The sequence below is a fragment of the Tachypleus tridentatus genome, chromosome 9, assembly GCF_004210375.1.
Source record: "Tachypleus tridentatus isolate NWPU-2018 chromosome 9, ASM421037v1, whole genome shotgun sequence".
Taxonomy (NCBI): domain Eukaryota; kingdom Metazoa; phylum Arthropoda; class Merostomata; order Xiphosura; family Limulidae; genus Tachypleus; species Tachypleus tridentatus.
This window is the reverse complement of record NC_134833.1, coordinates 35,571,819-35,593,173: the sequence shown is the minus strand read 5'-3', so window position 1 is coordinate 35,593,173 and position 21,355 is coordinate 35,571,819. Positions and strand designations below refer to the sequence as shown.

Here is a 21,355-nt window from a genome sequence, read left to right as displayed (position 1 = left end):
TAGGTACAAGCTTTTGCTGAGCTGACAGGAATATTTTTTATGAAAAGTGATTTTATGTGTCGAAGTGTAATTATCGGAAAGAGCAGCTGCTTCCTGTAATGTTTCAACTTCATTCAAGTAAGTTTGAAGGTCGTCACTTCTCCAGCGTTTAAATTTTTCAATTAAACATAACTGTCTTAGTTTCTCGAAGCTGTTGCAAATATGCGTAGAATCACATCTTTGATGAAAATAAACCTCATTTTTTGTGGACGAATTACACATAAGTTTGGCTATTTTGTTTGCGAAAACTTCGAAACTTTCGGAGATAAGCCTCTGGTACTAATTCATATGATTTAAGGCTGGCTGCTTTAACCTTATTATAAAACATACAATCTTTTAGAGAGACAGCAGCATAAGCTTCTTGTGCTTCACCAGTTAGGACACTTTGTAATAATAATGACTATTTTTGGTGGGCTATTCCATGATGCGGGCAACCTACTCAAAATGTTTAAGTTATTTATAAAATTAATTTTAATTAAATGGTGGTACTTTTACATACTGACAAAATTCAAAGTTGATATTTTGCCCTGGTCGATAGAATTTTAGTTTAATTTTCATTTCTTTCAGCCTAAATTATTTTTAGTCTTCATTGTGAGCTTTTCTTTCTTGTCTTCGAAACAGGCTTGTTCATTCCCTTTTCTTGGCTTCGATACGCACTTGTTCAAGATCGCTTTGTTTAAGTTTTAGCTGGATCACTAACTTTATCGCTAAACGCTGATTGGCTAAAGGAGGCACTAGAGTATTCCTTTAATGTCTCCTGGGATAAAAATTCAACATTGACTAGTATTTCAATAATACCCTTTTATAATATTTTTTCACTCTGATTTCTTAACCTCTATTCTAAAACTTTGGCAACTTCGAGCAATTCACCTTTGTTATATCTTTCTATTTGTTCGAGGGAGGGTGATTCAAGGAAATCATGATAATCAGACATGATCGAATCATGTTGACACTGATAAATATAATTTTAACTTAGTTCAAATTTTGTTTGTGATTGTGATCTCGGACACGAGCTCTCGAGTTATTATTTCACGTATTACAATTTGAAATAGCATGAAACTGAATTAAATTATGATTTAAATTTAGAAATTATTTAAATATAAATATATTTAAAATTTATAATATTTGCCAACAAGACTGATACACACATTTTTCTTTCTTAATAGAAATATATTTCAATATTCATACAATAATACAATTTATAATAACGGTTATTACCAGTAACGATTAATATACAAAATATACAACATTTTTACAAACTTACAAATAATATTGAGTCTCCTTTCTTATCCGGAACGTCCTTGATATTTTATTAAGAGTTCAGGATCAGCAAATTAATCTTGAGTTGATGTAAATGCAATTCTCTTAGGAGGGAATTAGCTGGTTCTGCGTTCTTTGTTGATAACTGGTGAGGTTTTCACAATTGAAATTATATCATATCTTCGCAAAAATACTGATGTCGCATGTGAATGCGTTGAAGTTAAATGGTTTGTAATGTTTGAAATTTATAAACACATCTGGTCGTGAAGCTGAAGTTTCTAATTAATAAGCATTAAATCACAGTTAATAGTATACCAAGAGTAGGTTTATAGTATACCAACTGTAGCAAACCAATATAAAACACTGCCTCTTGACGCGTCTTGTTGATCACATTTATAGGCACGAGAAGAGTTTATTAGAAATTTAAGCCTGCACAACAATATTGACGAAACATATATTTTTTATTCTTATACTCAAGGTTCTTCTACAACTTTAATGAATAGACGGGAATTTAGCAATACAGATTTAACAGCATATACATTTATGAATGTAATTTATTTTAATAACGATGTTTGTTTAAGTTAGATATGTGACAGTAAATTCATCACATACTGTAAACAGTATCACGTCAAACTCTCTGCTTGTAATAATCTTTGCCAAATCCGCGGATATTTACTTACTACAAGACGTTTGAAGACTAATATTTTACAGAAAATTTGACTCCCTCCCCCCTCAGCAGCACAGCAGAAAGCTCAGGACGTCAACGTTAAAAACTGGGTTTCGAATGTCGTGGAGGGCACAGCACAGACAATCATTGTCTAACTTTGCGCTTAACTACAAACAAAGAAGCAAACAAAAAAAAACGTATTTATTCATAGAAAAACTGATGCCCTTAGCGGCATATTGGAAAATATGGAAGCTTTTGGTCTGGTTTGGTTTGAATTTCACGCAAACCTACACGAGGGCTACATGCGCTGGTCGTCCCTAATTTAGCAGTGTAAAACTAGAGGGAAGGCAGCTAGTCATCACCACCCACCGCCAACTCTTCGGCTACTCTTTTACCAACGAATAGTGTGATCGACCGTCATATTATAACGCCCTCACGGCTGAAAGGGCGAGCATATTTGGTGCGACGCGGATTCAAACCCTGGGATTACGAGTCGAGTGCATTAACCACCTGGTCATGCCAGGCCATATGGAGGTTTTTAACGCTAAAAAAACCCCAAAAAAACAAGCTTTGTTACTTATGGTAGACACAACATAGGTAACCATCGTAAAATTTTGTGTTTAAATACAAATTTAAAAGTAAAAAAAAACTGATATTTAAATTATAAGATTTTATTGTCATTGAACACTCTGAAAAAAATTAGTAGCAAGGCTTTTTGGTATAAAAGATATTTAGTTTACATAATAAGTTCGCTATGCATATATCTGATTGAACTGAGCTCAGAATGATAGTCACGCATTTAGTTTGTGTTGGTTTTCTTTTTTTTCAGTAATGTTAAAGTCTAGAAGCAGGAAACATATCAACTCAAAAGATTTATATGTATAGTCGTCCACAGCCGAAGCCTTGATTGAAGGATAAGATGATAACCTTTAATAACACGTGAAGACAGGTGATTCTCTGATGCAAAGAAAGAATAACATAATAATTATTAGTTGATACATCAAATAGCAGGGTAATTAGACAGTGATCGATTTATCTTACTGAATAGGGAACTTTCATCAACTAAATGACTAGCGAGCTAAACTTTCCAACGACGTAACACTTGCTGTTATAGAACATCTATATTGTCTTTGTTTTTTCGTTTCCTAAACTGTTACGACAGGGTATTTACGAAGCTGCGTACGAAATACGAACTCGAGGACAATAAGTGTGATAATTTTAAGAACGATAAATTTCGCGTTTTGTTTTGTTTTCCACATGCTTTATTTTTTCCATGTACTCATGTGTTTATAATTCCATTAACTGTCATACTGCTGCACATTACACACACACACACAGACGCAAATGAGTTTCAGTTTTCCCTTATGGCGATATAACTCCGCAACACGAATGTCCGAAGTTCGATTCCCGCCGGTAGACATAGCAGATAGATCAAATTAGTTCCCAATTCTATGATTTCTCTCTTTACAGCTGAAACTGATTATATCTCTGATAGGATGATACAACTTACTCAGTACACAAACAGCAGAAAGAAGTTAGATCCCAACACATCTTGTATTTGTTTATCAAGATTCATCATTATTATCTATATTCATGGGTTACCATTGGTTTTTGACGATATAATAAACATCCAGTTACTATTCTTCTGATGACGTAAGTGTCTAAGAGCTGAGTCGGGGCCCGGCATGGCCAAGCGCGTTAAGGTGTACGACTCGTAATCTGAGGGTCGCGGGTTCGAATCCCCGTCGCGCCAAACATGCTCGCCCTTTCAGCCGTGGGGGTGTTATAATGTGACGGTCAATCCCACTATTCGTTGGTAAAAGAGTAGCCCAAGAGTTGGCTGTGGGTGGTGATGACTAGCTGCCTTCCCTCTTATCTTACACTGCTAAATTAGAGATGGCTAGCACAGATAGCCCTCGAGTAGCTTTGTGCGAAATTTAAAAACAACAACAACAGCTGAGTCGGAAATGAGAACAAAAATACCCAGTAGAAACATGTAGAAGTTAATGAAATTAATGTTAACAACAACTCTTTTGATAGATGCCAATAATAATGTTACATGTTACCAGTTTAACTTCCAGTTGGATTTATAGCTCCTGGTGGTGTGCAATGCATTTACCAATATAGGAAAACCAGTGCATGAAAGACGCAGCCTTAGTTTATTTAAACATACACTATTAAAACAAAATAAAATATAATTTATTTAGCGCTTTGCTAAATGCTAAAAACATAAAACATATCTCGAATCAGAAGAAGCAACAACGGTTAATCGCGTTCTCTTCCTGTTACAAGACGTGAATATAATGATTTTATTTACGAACGAGATGACTTTAACTAAGATACAGATGGATTTTTCTAACTTTATGAATACAATGACTTAATTTGTAAAGCAGATTACTATAACTCAAACCCTTTTTTTACTTTATGATTCATAAAGTATTAATAACTGTATTTTTCTAAGTTATATTTCAGTATGTATGATAGGTATGGTATATTCCAGTAAGTATTGTTTGCTTTCAAATTCCTTGCAAAGCTACTCGAGGGCTATCTGCGCTAGCCGTCCCTAATTTAGCAGTGTAAGATTAGAGGGAAGGAAGCTAGTTATCATCATTCATCGCCAACTCTTGGGTTACTCTTTTACCAACGAATAGTGGGATTGACCCTTACTGTATAACGTCCCCACGGCTGAAAGAGTAAGCATGCTTGATGTGACGGGAATTGGAACCCACAACTCTCAGATTGTGAGCCATGCGCTCTAGATACCTGGCCATGCCGGGCCTCCGGTTAGTCAGCTTTTGCTTTGTCTTTGCTGAACTTCTACGTTGTTAAACGAAGCGTCTTGATCAGGTGACAATTCTGTAAGTTATTTAGGCTTAACGTTATTACGAATTTGACAATGTAACCATTAGTTGATTACAAAATACATACTATACAGCAGTATGTCCCACAGTGTGGGGCGCGCCCTAGGGGTGAAAATGAGTTATTGTGGGGAAGGGGCGAACTATTAGGATAGAGTCAAATGTGCAATAATACAAAATCAGTTACATTTTTTTGTTAATGAAAATAAGTAATTACTAAAACACATATTGTATTTTAGTGTGTACACATGTATTACATCTCGTCCCTCAACTCATTCAAGAAAAGAGAGGGAAGACGCAAGAAATCACGTTTATTAAATAGGGCGAGGATGGCAAAATATTGGAAAACAGTGTAATAAAAATATTTTATTAAGTCGTTTTGGCACAGACAGAAATCAACTTTTAACAGAGTTTTTGGGGAGAGTTTATCATTTAAGACTGATGATGCGAGATTAATTATTTTTTATACAGAATGCAAGTACTTTTAATTATTTGAAATTTGTTTGTTTGTTTTGGAATTTCGCACAAAGCTACACGAGGGCTATCTGTGCTAGCCGTTCCTAATTTAGCAGTGTAAGACTAGAGGGAAGGCAGCTAGTCATCACCACCCACCGCCAACTCTTGGGCTACTCTTTTACCAACGAAAAGTGGGATTGACCGTCACATTATAACGCCCCCACGGCTGGGAGGGCGAGCATATTTTGGCGCGACTCGGGCGCGAACCCGCGACCCTCAGATTGCGAAGTGCACGCCTTAACGCGCTAGGCCATGCCAGGCCTTATTGAAAATTATTCAGTCTTTTGTTTCTCTTATTTTTATATATAATAGTACCTAAGTATTTTGTTAATAAACCTTTTAACATTACACCTACGAAACCGCATAACATCTCTATTATTCCACAGTCTCTTGTGGCTAGAAAAATAAAGTGGCTTGACCTTACTATACACGATGTAGGAGACATCATATGGTAATTACATGACAACTTTAGAAAGTGCGTCTAGCGTACATTTCAACACACAGGAGACTATGAAAAATGAACAAAGTAGATAAACGGAAATGGTATTATGAAAAAAAATAGTAAAACCAGCAAACGGAAGAGACAAAATAGAGTAAAGGAGGCGCCATATAGTTAACCGTCAAGGAGCGTGTGTGGGTTTATTTTATAGTCAAGCCACGTCGGATTATCTGCTAAGCCCACCGAGGGGAATCGAACACCGGGGTTTAGCATTGTAAATCCGGAACCTTACCGCTGTATTAGTGGGGGGTTAAGCGTGAAGGAACTACAATATGGGAGTAGTTATGTTGAGATGTATAGGAAGTCAAGCCACTTCTAAATCAGAGGATCGTGTAGCAGCTTTTCACACGATGTTAAACGCGTGAATGTATATCATGTATTTCAAAACAACTAAACAAGTAAGAAAATCACACGGGTTTTTAACAAAAGTTTTTATCACGTTAGCTCTGATTGCGGTCTGATTTGAGTCTTACGTGCAACGCGGGTTTTCAGAAGTCATTAAAACTGTAAGTGTAAGCTAAATAATACAAGAGGTTATTATTAGCTATTTCTCCGTGTGTTCCTTTTCTCATGGGTCCGGCATGGCTAGGTGATTAAGGCATTGGACTCGTAACCTAAGGGTCGCGGGTTCGAATCCTCGTCACACCATATATTCTTGCCCTTTCAGCCGTGGGGAAGTTATTATGTGACGGTCATTCCCACTATTCATTGGTAAAAAGAGTAGCTCAAGATTTGACGGTGGGTGGTGATGACTAGCTGCCTTTCCTCTAGTCTTATACTGCTAAATTAGGGACGGCTAGCGCAGATAACACCCGAGTAGCTTTGTGCGAAATTAAAAACAAACAAACAATTCTCTCGTGTGTGTGTGGCGCCACTTTATTGATGCGTTCCATGCAGAGGTATCCGTGCTACGCGCGACACTATACGTCAGTTTCGTTTCTCATTGTCTTCACATACGTGTTTCCTCAAGTGAGTTCCCATTGGCAATATTAAGGCGACGAAATTGAAATGGATGACAAACACGAACCGTTTGCCAAATCACCAGCCGAGATTCGTTGTCATGACCATTCAGTCGTTTCTTATGGTCGTTAACCCAATTACTTAGGCTTCTTAGTGGCGCAGCGGCAGGTCTGAAGACTTAAAACGCTAAAAACCCGTGGCGAGCACATCATAGATTGCCCTTTGTTTAGCTTAACAAGAAAAACAAATCATCATTATTAGTCCCCTAGTGAGACAACATATTTAGAAAACTAAACTCAGGGATTCGATTCCTCTCGATTGACACAGCAGATAGCCCGATGTGGCATTGTTATGAAAAAATACACACAAACACATACCGATTACATATGCATTTAAACGCGATCTCTGGGAATCCACTTGAATTTTTCCACAAAATTCAGTCTAAACTGGTCTAGCTAGTTCTTTATAATAACTTGTGACACCAGACAACACATCTTTATATAAAAGTTTCAGTTAATAACTATATGATATCGAATAATAAAATGAATTAATATTCATTATTTAAAAGTAGCGTCGTTTCTTACCCTCTTAATGATATATTATGATCTAATATACAATGTGTCATGAAACACTTAAAACAAAAGTTTGTAAATAAATAAGATAGAATTTTATAATAAAACAGTGCAGAATATAGAATATATATTTGTCAGGGGAACATTCAATGGTAACCATTAAAATACAAGTTTGTCCGTTACCGGTGAAGTTTGTTTACAGTTATTTTGTTTGTTATTGTTTTTATCCATCACAAAACTCAGTTTAGAGAAATGACCAAAAATTAAATCAAATTGCTCGTGTTCTGTATACAATACACAATAAACCCAAGTAGTAATTAGCTGAATTAATTTACAATATTTTTATTAATATTATTTTTTCTGTGTAACTTTTTTGTTTTTATTGGGAATTCTGTACTTGATAAGGGTATGAGTCCACATACAACACAGTGTATAAACAGTTTCAGAGAATGTATGAAACCAATCGATAAGCGTAGAGTTAATGAGTTAGAGCTTTTGCCCCCTAGTGTCTTAACAATAAGGTAGAGGGCTTATAACAACAAAATTTTAGGTTCAATAATTGTCAATAAATAATCATTATTAGGTAAATTTTAATTTAAATAAACGAACAGTTTAAAACATTCAGATAAATACTGGTGAAATTCACAAGTAAGAAAAATAACACCCTGATATTATCAGCTGTAAAAAATACGTTTTGAAATAGTGTTGGTTGCTGTTTTCGAAACTTCGTACAAACAAACACGGGGACTATCTGCGCTAACCGTCCCTAATTTAGTAGTGTGTGTGTTTCTTATAGCAAAACTACATCAGGCTATCTTCTGAGTCCACCGAGGGCAATCGAATCCCTGATTTTAGCATTGTAAGTCCGTAGACTCTTGGGCTACTCTTTTGCCAACAAATAGTAGGATTGACCGCACATTGTAACGCCATAACGGCTGAAGGCGTGAGCATGTTTGGTGGGAGAGGGATTCGAACCCATGATCCTCAGATTGTGAGTCAAGCGCCCTAATTATCTGACTTTGCCAGGCCTTGAAATAGGGATTAGGAAGAAATCAAAATCCGGTGCCCGAAGCAAACGGAGAAAATCCCAAAATATAAATAGGATTGTTTTAAAAACGTAATTTAACGATCCGATTAAATTAATGTATCGTTTCAAAGCAAGTGCTTAAATTTATAGCGTCTCTTTATTAATTTCATTCTATAATTAATGTTGAATCTGATATTTAATAACAACTAGCCTAAAATGTTAGCGTTAAAATAGACTAACCCTTTTTATTGAAATTTCTAACAGAATGCTACAAAACCACTGATTCTTGTTTTCTATGGATGTTTTCATTGATTGTATAGTATATTTTATTATCTCTGTATGATTTTAGAGAATTAGTTAGTAGGGTGTGCTAAAAATTCGGGTTTTATTTAACTCCATGATTATTATGCATCCATTTTTACCATAAATTAAGTATATTATCTATATAAACAACCAAAATATGAAAAAAAAGTTTTCCTGTAGTTTTTTATTTATAGGGGTCGCTATTTTACTTTATACAACTACAAAAATAAAATGTAATAAGCGCCACTAAGGAGGAGAAGTGTCTGACCACTACCTAACTAACGTTTGGGGCACGCAGTCAACCGAAAATAGAACAAATACTAGCATGAGGTGCGAGAACAGACGATTAGGCTAACAGTTTTCTGCCAATCTGCACGGTTTTATGAAGGTTTAGCTTGGCTTAAGTTGAGGGTTTGTAGTTGACCTTGTGAGGCGAACAGATGGACCAATACGAATCAAAAGAGGAAGGAGTGGCCATTATGTTTTGGGAGTATTTAGACCCTCATATTGTAGCTACGATGTTGAATGCCTATTACCCGGATTAGGAGAGATCGTCCACTGACAAGTAATACTGAGATAAATGGGCAACCAACTTCTCCTGCAAAGCGATTTACCTCGTTCTGGCACACGGCCTCAGGTGCAACTAGCCCGGCCCGTGAAAACTTAATTACACTTGCCCCGAGGCTGTGCCGGCCACTCAACCTTACTGCCCCGCAGGATAGCATGCCGTGCTGCACATGGGTAGCACTCCCTTCTAGCAGTTGTTGTTCTGGCATCTGTCAAACCTATGCATTATGTGTCTATTCCAGCGGGCCTATCGGAGACTCAGCCGTGCACCCCCTGCCGCCCCTTCCCTAGGGTCGGTTCAACTTTTCCATTTTCTTACCCCAGCGTCACGCTATCGGCACACCGAAGAAGCTTCGGCATTCCATACTGAAGTTTTCGTGCCGAATACGGTTGACTGCTGGATAGTCAGGTTAGGCTTATCTCGTTTAAAACGGTGGCCAAAATCGCGTAGGCCTAACGATAAGTAGAAAGATCTAGTCTTTAACAAATGGAGTATATTCAAGTATTTTAGTGAAATATGGTTTTGAGGTATTGGTGAATGCCGCAATCAAAGCACAGGATCTGTATGTTTTAAACCTATGCCTCAGAAGCGCCCCTCTTCTACCGCAGGTCTGCCGCTCCAGTTCCCCAGTGCTTTTGCTACAGTGCATGCCCCGATTCCTGTAGACCAGCGAACGCACGACGGCCGTTACGTGTGGGAACCTCGCTTACCGTCTTTTCCTCACCATAGTTCACCTGGGTAAGTCCTAACTTTCTTATCAAGTAGGATAAAATGTTATCGTTTGGCAGATATCACCTTGTAGCTATTATTTGTTTAACATTCTTATCAAGTGAAGTGTAATTTTCACGAGTATACACTACTTGTGGAACGAAATATTTATCTGAATGTCTTCAGTTTAATTTTCATTTAAATTTTTTTTCTTGTTAACTAACTGATTGATTACATTTGACAGACAGATAACAATTCACTAGGAATTTCGTATCAGTTCATCTGAGAGAGGTAAATAATGTATCGGTGCTTTTCATTGATTCCAATAAATCCGAAAGCTCGTCTACGACCACAGTTTATTTATTCTTTTGCGTTCTGGTAGACCCTACCGAGTGTTATCTGCGTGAGGGCCACCCCTTAACCGCTATCTTTGTTTATCTTTACTGTCACGGTGTAAGTAACTGAACCCAGTATTGAAACGTGAATTTATATTTGCACCATGCAGTCAAGAACGAGACAAGCCTTCACTAACGCTACACGAATCCCATATTAGGTTATCGAACAGAAGAATGCCTTGTTTACCCGGAAGTTTAACTTAACTAAAATGTATTACTTCTTTCAAGTCGTGGAGCTAATATCTTTCCCTTGGTGTTCAAAGTAGCAACAAATAATGCTAATAGTACGTCGGAATCGAACATAACTATTCACAAAAAACACACGCACATGTGTATATATGCAAAATCTGCTGAAGTTGGATTAAACAGAAAATTACACGGCGTTCTTAAAGTTCACGGTAAACTTTGGTTTAAAGGAACTATGATCAGAAACAGAGACAGGTAACAGATCAGTTTTATGAGATTGTGCAAGTGGATGTTTCACGACAATTTACTCGGTTTAACTGAAACAAATTGTAAAGTTTACTGTTTTCGTCACAAAGTTTACTTTGTGAAAACTTTACAAAGAGCCGTCGAATAACTGAAAGGCTTTACATTTAAAAGGGATATTTAGTTAGGCCTAGATGCAAAAATATCAGACATTCACAATCTACAAAGGATTCTGTAGCCAAAAGATGAATATCTGCCCAAAACAAGAAATAATACATTGTTATTATATTAGCTGCCATATTCAAAATACACTGCGTGTGATATAAGTCATATTACAAATCGTTTTCTAAATTAATAAATGCGTTAAGGATAACATTAAATACAGTTTCTCTCTCCTATATTTCAGGAAGTTAAAAATCCAAAGTAATTTTTTATACATTTCTGGAAGATCAGTCTATTACACTCTCTTATTTAGAATAAAGAGACTTTCTGTATATTCTGTTGATAAGGAAAATAGTGTTTCCTTCCTTACAAATATATAAAAACCGTTCATGTCAACTTACTACAAAAAATCTGTATGGTTCCATACATTTTGCTATGAGATGCTAACTATAAGGGAGGTTATTCTCTTTACAAGCTAGTATACAGTACATCATTTCAACGTTTAACTTTACCATCTCATAGTCAACTGTATAGAACGTTGTTCTTTTAACTCTACAGATTATATCAGTTTCATTTCTTTAAATGTGTAAAATAATCATGTAAGCTGGTTCATATAACACCAAAATGCACTATTTGCAAATAAGTTTCAAGATAAATCTTCCAGCTCATGTTTGTAATTGATGAATAAGGAGAGAAGTGTCAAATAGAATATTTGTTAGTTATTACCTTTCAAATGGAACAAGTGCGATAAAGCATACCTCATCGTTTGTCACGTGTTGCACAGATTCTGCCTGTGTGTACTGCTCCTCAATAATCTGTCCGTCATGGCCAGGTGGTTAAGGTACTCCACTCGTAATCCGAGGGTCGCGGGTTCGAATCCCCATCACACCAAACATGCTTGCCCTTTCAGCCGTGGAGGCGTTATAATGTGATTGGTAATTCAACTATTCGTTAGTAAAAGAGTAGCTCAAGAGTTAGCGGTGGGTGGTGATGACTAGCTGTTTTCCCTCTAGTCTTACACTGCTAAATTAGGGACGGCTAGCGCAGATAGCCCTCGTGTAGTTTTGCGTGAAATTAAAAAAAACTAAAAACAAACAGTTCCTCAAGAATCATTCTTATCACATTTAAATTACAAATAAGATCCTTGATTCGTCAAAGACTGATCTGAATACTTAAAGTATTTCTGTCTTAGGAATTCTGTCAGAATTTTGAACAACTGAGAGACATTTATTGTATTTCTATTCATATAAGCATGGTAAAACAATTTGGTTGTAGTCTTATGTGCCACAAGGTGATGAACATCGTGTCTGTTAATTATCGTTTATTGCGCTTTTATATAACACACTGTAATTGACTGCGTGTCTTTACGATGGACCTTTTGTCATGCGTTGTTTTTTGAAACTCTAATATGACAGCCCTCGTCGTTAAATCTGTAGAAAGTGACGTTGACAGTAGTACGAAGATTTTCTTTAAATAGGCCACATGGACAGTGGGTAGGGAAAAGTGACAACATTCCTGGGCGGTGTTTTTGTAACCAATGTCTGCATTATAGAAGTACTGACAACAAAAAAAACGTTCTTTCGTAATCACCACAACAAAGACGAACGTCATGTCAAATTATTCTTAGCACACCTGAAGTAACCCAACCCTTCCAAATGCCGAGCCACAATATTTGCAAGTTCACTCAAGCGAGCGTGATCGAAGAAACATCAGATAGCCATTTCAAAAGTAATATTTGAACCAAACGGAGAATTGAAGAAAATCAACAATTAGCCCATCAAAAAACATATTGAGCTGAATCCGCTGGTCCAGAATAACAATGAAAGAAACGTAAACGTATCTCTAAAGAGGAATCCACTATCTGTTTATGATATACCACTGAAATAAATGGATGTGAGAAGTCTGTGAAAAAATGTACCGATTACATTAACCACGTGTTGCAGTTACCAGCCAGATCAGCAAAGTTGAGAAAGCCAAGGATAACTGTATTAAGACTGCCAAATAAAAGCATAAGAAAGGTTAGAAGCGAGAGGATGCCATTCTAATTAAGCTGTTTCTTGAAACATCTCAGAGTCTCAGCTTCGACGACGTAGCTGGACCGTTTGTTCTTAGTAGCCATGACTCTCTGTACAAAGAAATGTCTTTTGTAACCAGTCCTAAACGTATTTTGACATAATTTCCAAATTGCCTGGTTAAGGGGTGTTTAGTTTGAGTTTTAAGGTAATAAGAGCAGATGGTTCTTGCGTATAGCCTGGTGTTTCATTTGAGATATTTTATAACTTTGTTTTCGTATTGTATTTCTACAATTAAAAGCTTCGTTTGAACTTATTGTGAATAGCATGTGCGTTTGGTTTTGTAGGTTGTATATGCATATTTGTTTCATAACTGTAGTGTTAATTTAAAATATCTAGTGCTAAAACAATTTTCAATTCTCTTCTTTCGACCACTTACATTTTTAGTCTTGGTAAGATTTCTGTACCTACCCCTGTAACGGTATAAATCTTAGACTTACTCAAGAGTGAAGTAAATATTCCTTTACAACCTGCCATGGTCTGGTGTTTAGGGTTCGAATCCCATCACCAAATATCTCACCCTTTCAGCCGTAGAGGCGTTATAATGTTACAGTTAATCCACTGTTCAATTAGATTATCTCATAAGTTGTCATTGGGTAGTTGGGTGGCATAGACATATAACCTATCGCTTCTAAACTGGGGCTAGTCAGCGCAGATAGCCCCAGAGTAACTTTGTGAGAAATTTAACAAACAAACAACATATTTATTGCCCGATTTTATATAAATAACAACTTAATAATGCATGCGAAACTTACTTCTCTAGGCTTAAGGAATGTATGTTTTAGAATTGATTTCTATTGATTGCCCATCACTGTTATCGTGTTGGGTAGTTTTTATTTGTTTGTTTCAAAGTAAAGCTACATTAAACTATCTGCTGTGCACAATGCGTTTTTAGCGTTGTTAGTCCGCAGGCTTATCGCTGTTCCATCGAGGGACGTGTTGTGTATTAATATGTTATACACTTAAAATTAATTTATATGCAAGGTAAGTAAAATTGAATACAATAGCTTACCACAGGAAAATCGAAACTTTTAAGCAATATAACTAATATTTCCTTCAAATTTAACGTAGAAACAGACATTATGTTCGTAATCAACACAATTAGTCAAAATAGACGTTACGCGTGAGCACATTTATATATAACATTCAATGCTCATATTTATATATAATTGGACAGACATATCGCGTGTGTGTCAATTTATGTGACAGGATTACCGTTTAATTTCCCCTTCCCCCCCTCGCCAGTGACACAGAGGTATGTTAAAAATCATCTTTTGATACCTATGATTCGCAGAGCGCAGATGGCCCATTGTCTAGGTTTGTGTTTAATTTCAACCGGACAAACAAGAAAAGTTTTAATAAAGAACAATAAGTACCAACTGGACTTTTGATATTTATAGCCTAAAGTCCTAAAAATGCAAATTCACAAACGATAGTGGTGTTGTTGTTGCAGATTCGAATAAATGACGAGACACTTTAAAACAAGTTTCTTGTATATTCTTGCGTCCACAAAAGTTTGTATATTTGTTTAAGATATATTCGCGCAAAGCTGTGCAAAAGCCGTGTACATATAGAAGGAAGATAGCTAGTCAACCGCACCAATTGCCAATTCTTAGGCAATCCTAATCTAAAACTGGGATTTGATCATTACTCTTATTACGCGCTCAGTCCAAAATTCCAAAACGCGATTTTGCGAACGATGGACCTCGGATTCCCAGATCCCACGTCAAAACAAGCCACGCCCGGTCCCTCATAAACGCGTTGGTTCACTTTGAACATTTATTTAGTAACACTTTTGAACCTGATTTTTGAAATGTGAAATATTTGCGAACCACACGAAGCGCGATTTTCTTTTCGTTAAAAGTGATGCTTACATTCCTGGAACGTTTTATTTTCACATGTTAAACATGTGTGTGATGTATGTTTTTTCATCTGTTAACCTTAAAATTACTACGTTTCCAGAAAAAAATGTCAAATGTCATCCATCCACTATGTTCGATGACATCGCGTTTTGATTTATTAAACCAATAGAGTTTCAAAGAGAACGCCCACCCAACAGGGTGTCATACAAATCGGCCTGAATAACCATACGTTATGTCCTTAGTTCTGATCGTTTACGAAGATTCCGGTCGAGGTTGGCACTTGGAATGCCAGGATAGATTAATCTGCATCTTGTTAATTCTGAAATGGCAGGGCGATAACTGATAACCGAGACAATACCAACTGTATAAACCAGTTCTTTCGAGGTTAAGGCTTTGTACTACGCACAATTTTATCAAATTCAATTCAGGGCTATGTAATTGTGTAGTTAAACAGGTAGTCACAAGGATGATTGGAAAAAGATTAGAAACATTTCTGAATGTTGAAAATGTGAAACCTGTGCCACTGACCGTTTGAATACCTCTAATGTTTTTCACTTATATTGGCTCTATTAATTCAGTTTAACTTCTTGCTAATTGGCAGCTGCTAAATAAACCTGTCCATTCCCGTAAACCGTCTGAAATTGGTTAATGTAATTTTGAAATGACTGTTATAGAATTTTTTTTTTCAATAATCTATGAACACTATACCACTGGTGGACACCCATAGAGGGCACTCATAAAATTAAATTAGTTCCACATGTTAAGAAATACGCGCACACAGCAGACGGAGAGACAGAAGTGATAAGGACAGCTCTACATTACACAGGCATAGGTTCGTTTAAAGTAACTTTGTCAGTGTTTATGCGTCCAGATTTGTTGTGGAGAGTTCATTGGTATTTTTCTTTAATATAAACTAATAGAACAGAAATAAGCTAAAGTTGTGAGTTTGCGTAAAAGATTGAACTAGAATATATAAAAAATAAAGCCTCTGAACAAATGGTGGTGGAAACACACAAGAACAAATGTGGTGTTTGTTTTGGCGAAGTAGATATTTTGTGGTAAGTTGGTAAATGCCCAGATTAAATTTTCTTGTGAAACAACGTAGGTGTTGTCAAATAAATATGTATTTGTTTGTTTGAATTTCGCGGAAAGCTACACCAGGGCCTAGCTAGCTAGCCGTCCATAATTTTGCAGTGCGAGACTAAAGGAAAGGCAACCAATCATTACCACCCACCGCCAATTCTTGGGCTATTCTTTTACCAACGAATAGTCCGATTGACTTTCATATCATAACGCTCCAACACCTGAAAAGGCGAGCATGTTTGGTAGGACGGGTATTCCAATACACAGTCCTCGAATTGCGAGTCAAGTGCCCTAACTGGCCATGGTTAGACCTAATAAATGAATAATGCTGATCGTATATTAAGAATGATGAATAATGTGTTGGGTTTTTTTTCTCCTTTGTTAGCAAGATGAATAATAAGCAATGTAATAACCAAACTAAACTTAATTTTTTTTTTGTTCTCCTGGTGGCTTAGCGATAAGGTTGAGGGATTGTAAAGCTAATATTCGGGGTTAACTTTTTGGTAAGTGCGAAGTGCAGATAGCCCATTAAGTTGTGTAGCTTTTCTCATAAATAAACAATTTAAAGAAGTTTGGCTCCGCAGTGGCTGAGTTTGATGGCTTATTACGCTAAAAACCGAGGTTCAACAGCCTCGGTGGGCACAGCGCAGATAGTCCGCTGTGTAGTTTTGCTCGTTAAGAAAAAAAAATTTAGATATTGTATATATTTTAATCTGTTCACGTTTTATATGTAATTTTACCATTTAAAATAACATACACTTTACTAACTATTTGAAAATGTTAGTAAGACTAGTAATTTGAAGTTGAAATATGTAACCTACTTTTAGAGTTAACATATGACTTTACTTTTAAACTTTCTCTCCATATTTACGTTCCCACTGTTAAAAATGGCAGATTTTCTTTCTTGGTTTATTTCGGAAATTCCCATTAAGTTACACAAAGGCTATTTGCTGCTGGTCACCACTTATTTTGAAGTTAAAGGCCAGAGTAAAAGCAACTAACCGACTGCTAACTGTTGGGTTACTGTAATTAAATAGTGGGATTTGACCACACTTTTATAACCCACCCACGAGTTTAAAGTACAAATAACGAATTTACGACAAGGGAATGAAAACCGGACACACAGATTCAAAGTCCGGCACTCTTAGCCAGTAGGTCATGCTTGACCCTTCATAACTGTCCAATAACGCTCGAGTAGTTTTGAAAGACTAGAGTTGATGTTAGTTTGGAATGAGAGGATGCTACTTAATGACTAAACAATGAATCAAACAGATCAACAGCATGGGTCAGTGCAGTTATAAGTAAAACTTGAACTCGAGGAATACAGAACACAATTTAAAAACCAAACTTTGTAGAACAGAAATATTAGATATTTTAAATGTAATACACTTAACATATGATGACCATATAATGATAAACGTTCAAGTTAGTTTTAAAAGTAACGTGTTGTGGTTTCACATCAGGTTACAATATATTGGCATAGAAGTTTCTTAAATAAATTGATTTTACCTATAAGCAGCCATATCTCTAATTAAATTATACATGAATAGTCACAAAGAAGAATCACGTTCACACTTTTATCGTACGAATTTAAATATCAAAGTAAAATATCTGGGATTAAAACAGGTTATTTTAAGCAAAGAAGAGGAACAGACTAAACATGAAGATCAAAGTTGCATTTAGACTTACATACACTTAAACGGGTAGAACAGATTGGACGTTAACGTGGTCAGTGTAAATTGTATTACATTTAAAATGCACTTTGTAATTAGATATGCAATGAATTAGTATTGTAATCTGAGCTTGAAAGCAGATTAATTCATAATGTAGCACGTTTTATAACAGTTGTACTATGAGAATACATATTTTGGGCTATATATTGGACACAGAAGTCAAAGACATTATCGGCTTTGTAATTCGAGTCCAGATTCGATTACATCAGACAAGCTAGAGTCAAATGAGTTTTCCATATATATATTTGTAACTGGAAGAAAGTTTTAAAGTTAAGTGCGACTTAAAGTGATTGTTTGTTTTGAATTTCGCGCAAAGCTACGCGAGGGCTATCTGTGCTAGCCGTCCCTAATTTAGCAGTGTAAGACTAGAGGGAAGGCAGCTAGTCATCACCACCCACCGCCAACTCTTGGGCTACTATTTTACCAACGAATATTGGGATTGACCGTCACATTATAACACCCCCACGGCTGAAAGGATGAGCATGTTTGGTGCGACCAGGATTCGAACCCGCGACCCTCAGATTACGAGTCAAGTGTCTTAACCACCTGGCCATACCGAGTCAATTTGAAATGAAATGACATTGTATGAAAAGAAATTAGTTCATGGTGTTTAATGTGAGACATATCGAGAATCGTTTTAAATTTTATGAAGGAAATTTTACTTTCTCAGTATATCACTTTTGAACTATACGTAATATTTATATATTAAATGATTCATAGGAGTCGCTGTATTCAACGTTACATTACATATTTAAAACAGATGCTAGAAACATTCTCTGTAATAAGGATAAATAAGATAGTGATAAAAGACTTAACATGTACTGTATATTTAGACTCATACTTGGCCTTGGCGTGTTAATAATATTGGGTAATATGGTGAAAGGCTTAAAATAGAGGTTTAAAGCCGCATGGGCTTCGTTTCAGACCCCATTTCGGAGTGACAAGCTGGTGAACGAATACTCTATACATTACAAAAGTACACATCCTCAAGCAATAATTTATGAAACGTGTCAGCTTCCTGATGTTGCCACAAGCCTAAATCGTGGTGCATCTAAGCACTTTGCAGTCAGTAAAAATGTAAAAATAAATAAATAAAATTCACTTTGGCAGTTTGTATGTATCACGTGCCTTTCATCCGGGGCTGTTGGTTTCTAAAAAAATCCACGATTTATTTTGTTTATCACAACAAGCCGTTACAGAAGAGTAAGGCGTAAAATAACAGTGGTGACGTTAACAAACAACATAAAGTTATACAGCAGTCAAAAATAAACAAATTTTATCTTAATTTTATGTGTATAGACATATTTATTTATGCGTATAATAGGCATTATGATATATGGTTTCTGACAAGGAAGCCCGGCATCGCCAAGTGTGTTAAGGCGTTCGACTCGTAATCCGAGGATCGCGGTTTCGAATCTCGGTCGTACCAAACATGCTCGCCCTTTCAGTCGTGGGGACGTTATAATGTTACGGTCAATCCCACTTTTCGTTGGTAAAAGAGTAGCCCAAGAGCTGGCGGTGGGTGGTGATGACTAGTTGCCTTCCCTCTAGTCTTACACTGCTAAATTAGGGACTGCTGTTGCAGATAACCCTTGTGTAGCTTTGCCCGAAATTCAAAAACAAACAGCACCCTCTGCTAACTCTTGTGTTACTTTAATCTTACAACGTGATTTAGTCGTCACTTTGGTATTGCACCCACGGACACAATGTGCACGTCGTATATCTCGCGTATTTCCGATTCACGGCCGAAAATGCTAAACGCTACACCACGCTCGACCAGCTATATCACGGAAAGATGAGACTCAGAAGTGAAAGCATATATCAATTTTTAAATCTAAATATTTTGTGTTTCTTTTGCACTATTTCTTCATATTCCCTATTCTCAAATAAGCCCTCAATCTTGCTCGTGGGCCACCGACATCTGCTCAGTCTGAATAGAAAGTCTGTTCAAAAATGAAACTGTTTGAAGTACCATTTGTTCTAATATGCATTTTATTGTAACCACCAATCTGGTCCTGTTGAAGTAGAGAAGAAAAAAAGAGGAATAACTTAGTGTTTTTGTTTATGAAAAAAACAATTTAGATTTACAATTTAATAAGATTTTAATTTATGAAAGTTACCCAGTTGTAAGTTTATAACTGTAAAATCTGGGGCTTGATTCTTCGCAGTGAACAACTTACAAATAGCCTATTATGTGGCTTTGTGCTAGAAAGCAAGAACATTTAGTCAAACGAACAATTGCATACACTTAAAAACTTTAAAAAGATGAAGAAGCGGGCCCGGCATGGCCAGGTGGCTTAGGTGCTCGACTCGTAATCTGAGGGTCGCGGCTTCGAATTCCCATCACACCAAATATGCTCGCCATTTCAGCCGTGGGATGTTATAATGTGACGGTCAATCCCACTATTTGTTGGTAAAAGAGTAGCCTAAGAGTTCGCGGTGGGTGGTGATGACTAGCTACCTTCCCTCTAGTCTTACATTGCTAAATTAGGAACGGCTAGCGCAGATAGCCCTCGTGCAGCTTTGCGCGAAATTCAGAAGACTAAGCACTAAGGTTAAGCACCTTATAAGGAGGAAGAGGTCAAGTACACCTGACCCTGCTGGGTAAACACAAACATACCCAAACAACGAGAGAGAGAGAGAGCACTTTATATCCACTAAAATATTTATATGCTGGTATGTTTTCTCCTGTAGAATTACGCAATAATTTCAAATATGTACTGGATTTTAGCGACACACACTTCCCTGCTAAAAATATTCGGATATCTAGCCATAGAAGAAGGAATGAGGTGAGTGAAAGGCCTATTGATCACTGTAATAATGCACTATTGTCCCGCTACTGACTTAAATAGATACGAGGTATGCTCTACAAGTGATTAAAACAGATGTCTGACACTTTTTGTCTGCATTATCATTGTTTCAAAAGTTTGGCTTATTTACGACACTCAAAAACTGTTGGCAACCTTGGTTATTCACCCCTTCAAATGGTTCCACAAATGTTTTATAAATCTAAGATTTGGTCTCTAGGCGGACCATTCTAAAATGTTGATACTCTGACTTTGAATACGGATATGAGTCGTACGTGCCTCTGATAAGAGCATTTGTTTACTAACCAGAAAAATTCAGCCATGCCTCTGAAATGTCTTTATTTAAGATGTCTTCTTAATATAAGTGCATTTAGACGTGCAAGCGCTTACAAACAGGTCCCTTTCCTTGTGTGCGGAGTGCAACCCACGCAATAATACTCCTTCCACAGCCCTTCATTTTGGGTACAGCCCAGTCACGGCTGATTTGTTCATTTACCCCTTCCAAGACCTATATTTGGTTATTACAGTACTTAAAAAACTATGGACAGACTCCTTCCAACCAAAAACAATTTGCGACCAGTTTCCAACATTATACTGTGTATGTGCTATTTCCAAACTTTTATGAATTAAACTTATTAATTATTAGCAATATTTCTATAGTATTCGACAGTCTATCCCGTTATTCGCTGGACAACGTCGACGTAGTGGCCAAAGCTGCTGTTCTAGCCTACCCTCTGATCAGACATTTGAAATTAGTGACAACTATGCCTGAACCGTTGGTGTTTCTAACCTGACTGTTTCGCCTTAGAGCTCGCACAAGCTGCTGTCTGGGTTT

At 36.7% G+C, this 21,355-nt stretch overlaps 1 protein-coding gene across 1 annotated transcript in view; it reads left to right on the top strand.

The window, feature by feature from the left end:
• The window catches only part of LOC143227342 (zinc finger protein GLI1-like), a gene marked incomplete at its 3' end in the record, with an annotated part of 101,916 nt that overhangs the window by 62,197 nt on the left and 18,364 nt on the right, over positions 1 to 21,355 (top strand). Inside the window, exon 3 of the mRNA XM_076458797.1 lies at positions 9,878 to 10,007. Within this exon, the coding sequence (XP_076314912.1) occupies positions 9,878 to 10,007 (130 nt within the window). The remainder of the gene's footprint in view (positions 1 to 9,877; positions 10,008 to 21,355) is intronic.